At 39.3% G+C, this 11598-nt stretch overlaps 2 protein-coding genes across 4 annotated transcripts; both read left to right on the top strand.

Moving 5' to 3' along the window:
- Positions 1 to 70: 70 nt before the first annotated feature.
- LOC113174876 (pro-cathepsin H-like) lies at positions 71 to 5132 on the top strand. 2 transcript variants are annotated; one of them, XM_026379059.1, is made up of 12 exons: positions 71 to 177; positions 802 to 827; positions 915 to 1020; positions 1108 to 1199; positions 1297 to 1401; positions 1938 to 2024; positions 2134 to 2189; positions 2346 to 2427; positions 2507 to 2575; positions 2876 to 2982; positions 3855 to 3983; positions 4069 to 5132. In XM_026379059.1, exons 1-12 carry the CDS (start codon positions 99 to 101, stop codon positions 4142 to 4144), a joined length of 1014 nt encoding a protein of 337 aa, XP_026234844.1. In that variant the 5' UTR covers positions 71 to 98; the 3' UTR covers positions 4145 to 5132. The 2 variants fall into 2 exon arrangements, with proteins under 2 accessions (XP_026234844.1, XP_026234845.1); XM_026379060.1 differs by having other exon boundaries at positions 1129 to 1199; positions 4069 to 5129.
- Positions 5133 to 5156: 24 nt separating this feature from the next.
- On the top strand, positions 5157 to 11556 carry wdr76 (WD repeat domain 76). Of its 2 annotated transcripts, none has more exons than XM_026379057.1 (15): positions 5157 to 5504; positions 5668 to 5787; positions 5865 to 5957; positions 6055 to 6147; positions 6965 to 7023; positions 7211 to 7328; positions 7412 to 7513; positions 7698 to 7738; positions 7840 to 7993; positions 8313 to 8471; positions 8568 to 8683; positions 8824 to 8922; positions 9051 to 9203; positions 9286 to 9339; positions 9427 to 9682. In XM_026379057.1, exons 1-15 carry the CDS (start codon positions 5460 to 5462, stop codon positions 9680 to 9682), a joined length of 1662 nt encoding a protein of 553 aa, XP_026234842.1. In that variant the 5' UTR covers positions 5157 to 5459. The 2 variants fall into 2 exon arrangements, with proteins under 2 accessions (XP_026234842.1, XP_026234841.1); XM_026379056.2 differs by having other exon boundaries at positions 5403 to 5504; positions 7208 to 7328; positions 9427 to 11556.
- The last annotated feature ends 42 nt before the right edge of the window (positions 11557 to 11598 follow it).

The following is an 11598-nucleotide window of genomic DNA, read 5'->3' as shown; positions in this document are numbered from 1 at the left end:
GGGGGGAGATGAAAAGGGAAGGGGCATTTAAGAAGTTAAGTCATCTTTGTGTAACCAGTCATATGACGCCCTCTGAACTGGTTTCAGTGCACAGACAAATGATGGAGTTCAGGGTTGTGTGGTTCATCGTCAGCGTTTTTAGTTTTGCTCGATTAACATCATCAGTTTTATTCGATGGTAAGTTCATTTTTAAAGTGTAGTTTTTTGTTAGCTGTTTCCATCTTAAACTTTATGGAATATTTTTTGATCATGTTGTTGCTTTGTTTGTTTTTGGTGAGAATTTCAACCAAAAAATACAGAGCAACCAATAAGATGGTTTTTCTGTCATAACGCTGGTGTGAGAAGTAAAATAAAATTAATAATAATAATAATAATATTGATAAAAAGATATAGAAAAACATTTAGTAAAATTTAAGTAATAACTGGAACTAAATGTTTTATAAAGTATTATACAGTATAGCTGTGATATTACTGTAATATTGTTGTGTACTGTTGTTCTTGATAGAGGTGGAGAAAAAATTAACTAGCCGATTTTATAGCCTATATTATCGGGTAGCTAATACAGCAGCATATTTTATAAACTAAATGTTGGCAAAGCCTTTATGTGGGAAGTAAGCCTTCCAGTTTCACATTAGTGTAACAGAGTAAAAGGTTACCAATACACTATAGGTCAGTAGTCAAGCACAGTAGCCTACAAATATATTTACATCAAAGTATTTGAGCACATTTCATGAATAAGGACAACGTCCCAGTTTGACTTGCGGCTTTATTTACTCACGGCTTCATTTTGTTTCCCGTCAGAGGATTTCAGACGGTGGATGTCACAGGTATGTACAGTATAAAAAAGTCTTTTAATTTTTTTAAAAACCCAATTCCTTGTTCCTTGATGTCATGTGTCTCTTTTTGTCATTCAGCACAACAGAGTTTATGACACTGAAGAGTACCACCACCGGCTACAGATATTCACAGAAAATAAAAGGATGATTGATCATCATAATGCTGGAAATCATTCCTACACAAGTACAGTACAGTCCTGCACTAACTCATCATGTGTAATGTATGATTATGAGATTATTAGGTTATAAAAGGAATGCTTTCCTCACACAGCTGTTCATTTCTTAATTCCAGTGAGTCTGAATCAGTTCTCAGACATGACATTTGAGGAGTTCAGGAAATTCTTCCTTTTGACTGTTCCACAGGTGTGATACATTTTACAGTACATTTTATTTAATGCAGCTGGTGCTTTTACTGTATACTTGTATTTATCTTACTTCTTACGCTCCTGGTCTCTTGTAGAACTGCTCAGCTACTAAAGGAAATCATATCAGCAGGACAGGTCCTCATCCTGACTTTGTAGACTGGAGGAAGAAAGGCAACTTTGTGACTCCTGTGAAGAATCAGGTATTAATATTTTGCTAAACACCAGAAATCTAGTAAGAGAATTAGAATGACAAGCGTTTGGACTCAAGATATAAACTTCCTTGGTCTGTTTTTAATGTAATGAGGCAGAGACACTTTGAAGTATTATACGGTGTGTTAAGTTGTCTAACAATCTTAAAAATCTTCGTCTTTGTCACTGAGCTGGCTCAGCATCCACACCTGCTTTATATTACATTTAACTGTGCTTTGTTTGACCTCACTTAGCTGAATATCTTCTGTGTATTTTTGTCACTAGTATTACAACTAACTTTGCTGCCAGCGAGATGAATCGAGCCATCATAACAACTTTTTTTTTTCAGGACAGAAAAATGTACTCTAACACTGGCTTTGTTTAAGTGGCATCTCCAGAAAACAACCCCCCCGAGCATTGTTAAGATGATTTGATTTTCTGTGACTGTACAGAGAGACATGCTAAGAGAAGACATAAGATACTGATGTTTTTGAGCCCTTTGACATTAGTTCACTGGCAGGAGGCTGAGTTGTGTTTCTGTGTCTAGGGTCACTGTGGAAGCTGCTGGGCTTTCTCCACCACTGGCTGTTTGGAGGCAGTGACGGCTATTGCAACTGGAAAGTTGATACCGCTGGTGAGATCTGCTTGTGACACGACTCATTCATTCAACAGACAGAGCTAATAAGCAGTATCATACAGTTTTTTTTTTAAAGCATCATACAGTTTGATTACTTCTGTTTCAGTCTGAGCAGCAGCTGATAGACTGTGCTACAAACTTCAAGAACTACGGCTGCTTCGGGTAAGTTAATAGATCTTATAGTTACAGTTACAACAGGTAACACATTAAGAGTCATACTAATTATAAGAATACTGTACTTGGGTTTAAGACATTACACAATGGTAACAAAGGCTGTTTACTATTGAGTGAGATAACAAAACCTTGGGCTTGTTTCAGTGGGCTCCCCAGCCGGGCATTTGAATACATCAAATACAACAAAGGTTTAATGTCAGAAGAGGACTATCCCTACAAAGGCTTTGTATGACTTTTCAGATCTCATTATATAACCTTTTTAATGAAAGAAATCTCAATAAAAATGTTTGTGCTTCCTGGTTTAGGGTATTGTGTGCCATTTTGAGCCTGGACGTGCAGCTGCTTCTGTGCTGGATGTTGTCAACATCACCAGTGTGAGTGCTTGTACACGTCACTGTATAAAAAAGAGTAATTTAAGAAATTATTACAGTTTCACAAAGTTACGGTTATTCACGTAATTGCCAGTAACCTGCAAAGAGGAAGCGACTAGGAGCAGTTATTTTTGGTTAATGCAAATTTGTACACACATGACATCGTACCACCGTTATGAATACTTGGTGTGATTTACTCTGTTGCTGACAGTTATTCACAGTACAATAACTTTATCAACAACTTCTGCAATTAGCTGGGGGGTTTTTTTGTACTACTTTTTGTGTATGTTTGTCCATTCGCAGTATGATGAAAATGCCATGGTTGAAACTGTGGCCTCGCTCAATCCTGTGACCTTCAGCTTTGTTGCCACGGCTGAATTCATGCACTACAAAGACGGTGTTTACACCAGGTGAGATGAGGACATCAATAACAATGGTCCATAACTGTGACAGCCAGTTTAATAAGCACTGTACTGTACTCTGTACTCTACTGTCAGAGGACTAAAGTCATCTTTTTTTGGCACTTCTAAATACGTACAATACAAAAATGAGGTTTTTTTAGAGTAATCCAGAAGCACAAAAATCATTTAGTCAGGAAAGAGGATTATGGAACTAACAAATCTGCAATGCCCTATGAGAAATCTGCTTCCATCCACAGATGGACATTGTTATTTCAGACGTAAGCTTTTAAGTCTGTAAACTTTGTTTTTACGTAATTTTTTGTCAGTTAAAGATAGAATAATGGAAATTGGTTGTATATCTAAGTCTGTGCATTTCGTATCAATTCATTTATTGTTCTTTACCACCTTGTTTGTCTATTTGTTTGGTGTGAGGCCAGTGAATAAAAGGCCTCTGGTACCAAACACTTCGTCACACACTGTACTGTCTGCTGGCATTAAAAGTGTCTATCTCTAATTAGGAGCTGTTCCTAAATTGTCCACTGTTATGGTCTGATGGCTCATTCATTGTGATGTGTACAGTAACAAGTGATTAGGGGTTCACTCAGCTTCGTAACTGTGGTTAGTGGTAAGGCTAACTCAGGTGATTATTACATTTTAGCCAGGTGTAATGTCCTGGAACTAATCGAAACAATTCAACTTGTTTTTAATTGTGTCCATTTTATTTATTTTGGAACGGTTCTGTTTTATGACCCAGTCAGTTGCAGAAACAGCTCCACATCTTTACATAGGAACAATGTAATAGGATGTTGAAGGGGAACATCCGCCCACTCACCCCATGAAAGTACTCCGGTGATCTAAAAGCATCATTGTTGTCTGTTTAGCACTCAGTGTAAGAACACACCAGACATGGTGAATCATGCAGTGCTGGCTGTGGGTTATGGCATTGAAGAGAACGGGACGCCATATTGGATTGTGAAGAACTCCTGGGGCACAGCATGGGGGAAGGATGGGTAAATATAGCCTGTGTGCATTTCAGTGTGATGACTTGTTATTGTGTTCAAGGTTCATGGACATCTTTCTTTTTTATTCCATCAGATATTTTTGGATTGAGAGAGGAAAAAACATGTGTGGACTGGCTACATGCTCTTCCTATCCTCTACCTGCAGTTTGAAAAGTAACAAGGCAACAAAGTGACGACTGGTGAAACAGCCTGGAGTCTATGTTATCATTTTTCCAGCAATGTTTTTTATTTGGCTCATGCTAGGACATGACAGAAATTCATAGCTCAAATTGATGGAGTTATATTTCTCAACAGTAATAACATCAAAATATTAAAACCCTAATGAGAAAGCAAAAAGCACAAAATACATGTTGTGATTTAACAGAAAATGTTTGGAAATGCATTCACTACTCACTTTATAGTCACACATTTGACTAAATCAGGGATTTCCACTAACAAAGTCTTGTTGGTCACTTCCACTGGGTCATGGAGGATGCTAAAGTACATCAAATGCATAATGAACGTTATTTTACGTTTTTCTTTTACAAGAAGAGCAGATGCCAGAGAGCGTGGGCCAAAGATTTCAGCTATCAGGATTCAGCTTTTACAGTTTGTTGTTGCTGCAGCGATGCACCTTTTCCACTGAATCTGAACTTTCTTTAAGCTTGTCATGATAGTAAGAAGGGGCAGTTGAATTTAGGTATTTTTGCTGAATTTGCATGTGTGTTTGTGTAATGTTTTTTTTATTTACATTACGTCATCCTATAGTCAGCCATATAAAGTGTGTCTCTACAGAAGTTTGGACTGTGTAGTACTCTTTTTAGGAGATAACACTGCCCTGAGCAGACATTCCCCTCAGGCAATGTTTGTTTATGGAAAATCATCTTTGGGTACCTGGCTTCATTTTTCAGTTCAGCCAATAATAAGCCTCATGGGCTCTTTAGAGTAAAAACATCAGGTGTGAGAAATGTCAAGCTGCTTATTTGACTTGCTCAGTTTGAGCAAACTGGAGATGGCCTCTCACAAAAGACCCTTTTATAAGTCAGTTCCATTATCAGTCTATTTCCCTTAATACTTAAACTGATTTTCTTATTAGCGATGACATTTCCTCCCTGTGTGTTCATGTTTGTCTATTAGAGAGATTTCATGTTTTTAAATTGAACCAGTGTGTTATTGTGTTAGACTGTGTTCAAATCTGCCACAAGGTGGCAGCATTACCGCTGTCTCACGAGATGAGATGTCAATCAAATTAGAATAAGAATGTCATTGGCTGTTGTCAGCAGAGAACAGCCCCCTTTTTTCTGGTGACGTAAAATTATAACCAATGAGCTTCCAGGGTTCTGTTTCGTAACGCGGATGGGCGGGGCTAGTTACAAAACATTTCCTTAGCGTGGCGCGAATCGTCCGTGTAGTTTTTGAATGAGCGCCACAGACACAGCTGGAAACTGCCTCACTTTCCTGCTGTTTTCTTCTAATATATATTAGTATGGCGACCAGAAGAACGAAACAGAGAGCTGTCGTGAAAGTGTTGGTGAGTTTGTATGGTTTTCATTATTAAAACCTTGTATTCGGTCTCAGCTGGCTGCTGATAACACTCATTTTAGCTTTAGCTAGGTTTGTTTGTGTGTGATGGCAGCACGGGGTCTGTAGCGTGTTGTTGAGTCAGGTGTTACTAAACTAAACTTACTGTGCAGGACCTGACTCCTGTTGATGTCGAGGGACCAGTTCGACGCTCATCTCGAAACGCGTTGGTACCTAAACGCCTCCAGTACTCTCCTGAAGACAGCCCAGCCGAAACACCCCGGAAGAAAGTGGTAAGAAACCCTCCAGACACACGGCTGGTGACTATAACACGGTGATAAAGTTAACACGATAAATGATTTCTTGGTAGAGAACAAAAACACACGATGACATTATCAGTCAGCAAAAGAAACAGGACCCAAAGGAGGAGGACTCCGATGTTGAGAACAGTGATGTGGAGCATGTAAGTGTGAACCCCCTACACTGTTTATAATTTAGTAGATTACTGTGTTAGTGGACCTCTCTGCAGAATGACAGTGCTGTGTCTGTGTATAACACAGGATGGACATCAAGGACTTTCTGCATATGAACTGGAGAGACTGGAGAACATCAGGCAGAACCAGGCGTTCCTGTCTTCTATCAACTTGTTCCAGGTATGTAGATGGTTTGAATAGTCACAGCCACATGGGTTTATATTGTTCTAATGAAGACAGGGTGTCTTGGCTGTTCTACGATCGTCGCCAACTATCCCAGTCGTCATAATATCTCTCTGTGCATATACAGAAACCCCAGAAGCAGTGTGTGGGTGATGAGACGCTGGAGGAGAAACTCAACTTGGACTGCAGCTCTGTAGTAAAAAGGAATGAATAGATAAAGTTAGGGTTGAATTAAGTCTGGTCTGGTGAAGCGTTATCATATGTGACTGGTTGGGTAATGTCTCCAACAAACTGACCATGTTCTTCTGCAGCTTTCCTCCAACAACTGCACATTGGAGCAGTTTGTTGCAAGTCTACCCAGTTCTTCAGCTTAAGCCTTATGACTGGTGTTTAAACATGTAAACACATGGCTTCGATTAAGCTGAATGAATTAGTAATTATTAACATATTAAACACAAAGTGTGACAACTTCACAAGAGAGACCTGTTGTAAATACTATTTCTCCTACCGCCCGCTTTAACGTGGGTTAGCATGGACCCCCACATGCTGGTTTGTACGCTTTATACAGCACAGCGAGTCGGCTTATTGGCATGTTAACTACACAGAGTGGTCCAGGTTTCATCATATCCTGACGTCGTTAAAATGGCAACTGGATTTTTGGGAAAAGGTCTTACGGACAGATGCAACAGAGAGCGTAGTGTCCCTCCTGTGTCGTGTGCACAACTCGTGGTTTTGAATTGCAGCCATCATGTGACTAATTTTTCTCACTGTCACTAATGAGATTTGTATTAATTGTACATTTCTTCATCTAAAGGCAACTGAAGAGTTCAAGCAGTTGACACGGCCAAAGCCATCGCAGAGGGGTCTCATGAGGTACAGTCAACCGACAAAACTCAAAATGGATTTTTTGAGCGATATGTGCTCTGACAGTTTTATACTCCAGTTCTTTAGTAAAACTGTTTTATCTTGTACTATCTTCTCAAACATGAGGATGTGCCCTTTCCTATGCTCACTAGTATCTTCCTGATCTTGATCTAATGCTTAGTTTCTCTGGTAGCAGATCACAGGCTCCTGCAAAAGAAGTGCTGCCAGCTCGCAAATCCCTTCGTCTGCAGAAGAAAGAAGCAGAGATCTTGACACTTCCCCCTGAACCCAAGGGCACGCTGATTTATGAACCGGTATCTACCCCTACATAAATAAATGTGCGTAAAACGCCTCACTCTGTTAGTCACTCACTTTAGTTATTTTGCTTGCCTTATAGTCAACGCCGCCAAAGAAGCCACCTGGGCCTCTGCCCATGGATCTTATCAACATGGAAGAGGGAAGCAAGCTGCCCTCACAACTTCCTAAGCTTTGCTCTGAGGTAGACATCACCTTTATTTGTTGCTGTGATTTTCATTTTATCCCTGAAATCATAATCCATGACAGCTAAAACATAGTAGAAACAATAACGTACTGTGTGTGTGTGTGTGTGTGTGTGTGAAAGCACTGTAAAAATAAAGTTTCAATTTATGCTATAAATGTGAAAATGAATTTTCTTTTCATAGAAGTCGACCGAGGAAAGAAAGGTGGTGCTCAATCTGAAAGAGTATGTTTTTAATTTTACATGTCAGCTTGTGGCTTTTGACAAATACAAAGCTGGACAAATACAAATAACAAAAACTGGTTAACACTGGTGTCTTAATGCAGGTACCGCTCAGCACTAAAGAATATGAGGATAAATGAGGACAGAGTGGCTAAAGTGGTGAAGGATCGTATCTTCTCTGCTGCTTTCCACCCCTGCACCAGCACTTTACTGATGGCTGCAGGAGACAAGTGGGGGAAAGTTGGGCTCTGGAAGTTGGTTCGTGTTAATTTGGATTTATTTACTTTTGCTTGTCGTAATGATGTTGAAAATAGCTGTTAAACCACTAGAGGGCAGGAAGCTGCAAGACCAGCCTATAGAAACAGTCTTTAAAGTAAAACACTACAGATCAAGCTGGCAACTGTTACTAATAATATCATTAGATTAAAAAAAAAAAAACAGAACTATAAGGAAGGTACCCTCGTTGATTTCTCCTGTAATACCGTATGTGAGACTAATGTTCACTAAACTTATAGTGTTAGCCACTGGTGAAACATTAATTTTGATTTATTAATGTTTTACACATCTGTTCCTTCAGGACGGTGGTTGGGGTCATGATGGCGTGCTACTTTTTGAGCCTCACACACGTCCAGTGGGCTGCATGGCATTCTCCAGGGCTCATGCTATGCACCTGTTGAGCCTCAGCTATGACGGATCTCTGCGCTGTATGGATGTGGAAAAAGCTGTCTTTGAAGATGTGAGAAAACCTTAAGTTGATTTAAAAAGGCTGATGGTAGATACTGTATGCAGCCAGAATGCAAACGTCACAATCACTGTTTGTACATTGTTGTAGGTCTATGACATAGAAGATGGCCTGAAAACGTTTGACTTCATGTCACATGACTGTTTGACACTAGTCGTTGGGAGCTGGTATGGCGACGTCGCCATTGTCGATAGGCGCACTCCAGGGTAACATATTATTGTTGTTGATGAAGAGTAGTTTTTTAGTGTCTTTGCACTGTGTTGAATTGTAACAGTATGAATAAACAGTTTAAACTGTGTAGTGGTTATTTACTCACATGTTTTGCTGCTGATTAATTTCTCTGCAGAAACTCCCATGAGTCCCTCCACTCTTTGGACCCTAAGACTCTGCGTTGTGTTAGCGTCCATCCTGTACAGAAGCAGTACTTTGCTGTGTCAGAAAGCAAGTACGACTCATTGCTGTTTTTTCTATTTATTTATTTAACTTTTTTTTCCCCAGTAAAATCTGCTTGTTTGCAGCTCTCTGGCCCGTCAGGCTGCCTTGATGAAATGAATGTTGTGGTCCTGTCTGCAGGGTAGTGAGTATTTATGACAGCAGATGCCTGAAGAAGAAAAACAGCCAAGCAGTCTCCCAGCTGCAGGGCCACTCTTTAAGCATATCCAGTGCTTACTTCTCCCCCTGTACAGGGAACAGAGTTCTCACATCCTGTATGGATAACAATATCAGGTGAAGCCAACACAGCAGCTGTATTTGTTTTGTTCACTGTGTATTTTTCAATCCCTGCTCAATGCCTTTCCTTTTTTGTCAGGATATATGACACATCTACGATGACTACAAACTCCCCCTTGCTGACATCCATCAGGTATATCCGCTCAATTGAACTTGGATTGAATAGGATTAGTCTTATTTATTATGACTTACAGCCTGTCATCTCCATCTTTGCTTTCAGACAAGATATGCAAACAGGCCGCTGGCTCAGCAAAATATCAGCTGTGTGGGACCCCAAACAGGAAGGATGCTTTGCAGCGGCGAACATGTTGAAACCTCGAAGAGTACAGGTGTTCCACGAAACAGGCCAGCTCCAGCACACCTTCACAGATGACGAGAACCTTAACACGGTGCTGCCCGTTGTGGCGTTCCACCCCACAAAGAACGCCTTACTGGGGGGCAATTCTTCGGGACGCCTGCATGTCTTTACTGACTGACCAAATGCCCTATGGTTGCCTTGAGCTGAGTAGCAGGAACGAGAAAGGAATGTTTTATGACAGCTGGACTGTGAGTCTTTGCAGTCTACGTGGATTAATAACGGCTGGAAATAAGTCTGACAGTCTCTTCTGGATCTCGGTAGAACTTTAATCAAATGTCGCATAATCCAGTATTTTCAGAACTGTAGTTAAATACCTTGACTCACTCTTTGAGTCGTGTCCTTGTAGATGTCACAGTACAGTAGAAACATTCATATGAGGTAGCATAAAGTCGGAGACGAATTTTCTTCATTATTCACCACAAAATGCATTTATTACTTCAAAGTGTACATGTTAAGCACCGTCCAGTTGCGATGCCTCCCTTTCTTCTAAGAGAAACAGTAAAACGCACAATGTCTAAAACATATTTATCTATTTTGATGTTGTTGTTTTGATGTCTTTGCTTAGTTTTACAGTATCATTCCCACATTTTAGTCCAGATTGCACAGTTACAGCTGTGTTTGTTTTCTTCTTCGTTCTTCGAGGGATATTTGGTGGATGGGTGTTTTTTGGGATAAAGATGTGTTTAAAGTTGCTGTGTAGATTTTTTTTTTTTTTTTTTTAAGCTTACACAAGTTGTCTCTTACTCAACATGTAATAAGATAGAAGATATCATCTCCAGTTTCCTTCCGTTTATTCATCAACTTATTGTTTGTCAATGTGAGGAGACTTGTCCACTATGAGAATAGAACTTTTTTTGCTTTGTTGCTTAAGAAGTGAAGACATTGTGCAGACTTTGAAGGTAGCTAATGACTGAATGTGGCTGTTGTTGGGTAAATGATGAATGCTTCTTTGTTGTGATTTATTATGTCTTATACTTATACTCCAAATGTCTTACATAACACAAGTAATTTCTGAAGTTGATAGTGGTTTTCATGTTTGTTTGTATTTGTGTCAGCTTAAGTAAATAGAATAAATACAGATTATTACATACCAAACATGTCGAATGAGTCTTGTCACTGACCTTAAGATGGCAGCATTGTAATAAAAGCTGTGTATTGTGTTAACCTGGTGTTATCAAGCAGGGATGAACAAAAAAAACAAAACAAAAAAACACTTCTTTCTTTTGTGAATTCAAATTTGATCTTGTAGTCACATCAACTGCAAGATGTCAAGAATAGATTATATTTATTTGTAAATAGAGTACACCAGTCTTAAATCAGTGATTGGACATAAGCAGTCTTGTTGGAGGTAATAAATGCAGAACACATGCTTACAGAGACATTTCCATGTGCAGGACCACAGGACAGGAAGGAAGCTTACAGTAAGACCATATCTGACACCTTAATCCTGTTCATACAATTCATTGAAACATAGTTTGTTGGTGGAACTGTCACCCCCGTCTATTACTGATAAGATTTTAGCAATACAATATTGAGCTACAGTGCACAAAAAAAGATTCAGGTAGTTGAATATGCTACTTACGCTGTTGATAAAAAATACAAATGTTCCACTTCCACTGTGGTAAAACCAGCTCAAAGTCGAGTGAAAACGTGTCTACTGTCAGGTGTTCACTTCATTTGCACATACTTTTAACGAGAAAACTATCTAACCTCTTTCTATGAAGATACTGCAAGAATAGTTGTGTAGGATTAAGCAACATCCAAACAGGATTTACATAAAAAAAACATCTTTTTGACAGTGGATGCTTTGGAGAAGTTCTGTCTCTCTGTACTGCAGAGTGTTACCTTTCAGTTTGAGTAATGGGAACAGTGAGCAATGCTCCCGTCACACATGCATCTACATGCTGTGTTACTGTCTTAGAGGATTCAAAGGGCATTTTGAATGTGTAAGATAAGGATGAATACTGGTTTGCAATTTATGTTATAAATATTCATTATGTGCAACATTTATTGCTCAAATGATATTGTATTTTT

Source organism: Anabas testudineus, chromosome 3 (assembly GCF_900324465.2).
Source record: "Anabas testudineus chromosome 3, fAnaTes1.2, whole genome shotgun sequence".
NCBI lineage: Eukaryota > Metazoa > Chordata > Actinopteri > Anabantiformes > Anabantidae > Anabas > Anabas testudineus.
Note: the sequence above shows the minus strand (reverse complement) of the source record. Positions and strands in the feature narration are given on the sequence as shown.

Excerpts from the sequence above, each read along its gene's own strand:
- LOC113174876 (XM_026379059.1), top strand. The coding sequence starts at position 99 with ATGATGGAGTTCAGGGTTGTGTGGTTCATCGTCAGCGTTTTTAGTTTT. Across the intron at positions 1,021-1,107 it reads TGGAAATCATTCCTACACAA|CTGTTCATTTCTTAATTCCA; the intron begins GTACAGTACAGT and ends TTCCTCACACAG. Across the intron at positions 2,025-2,133 it reads CTGGAAAGTTGATACCGCTG|TCTGAGCAGCAGCTGATAGA; the intron begins GTGAGATCTGCT and ends CTTCTGTTTCAG.
- wdr76 (XM_026379056.2), top strand. The coding sequence starts at position 5,460 with ATGGCGACCAGAAGAACGAAACAGAGAGCTGTCGTGAAAGTGTTG. Across the intron at positions 8,684-8,823 it reads GTCGATAGGCGCACTCCAGG|AAACTCCCATGAGTCCCTCC; the intron begins GTAACATATTAT and ends ATTTCTCTGCAG. Across the intron at positions 8,923-9,050 it reads TTTGCTGTGTCAGAAAGCAA|GGTAGTGAGTATTTATGACA; the intron begins GTACGACTCATT and ends TCCTGTCTGCAG.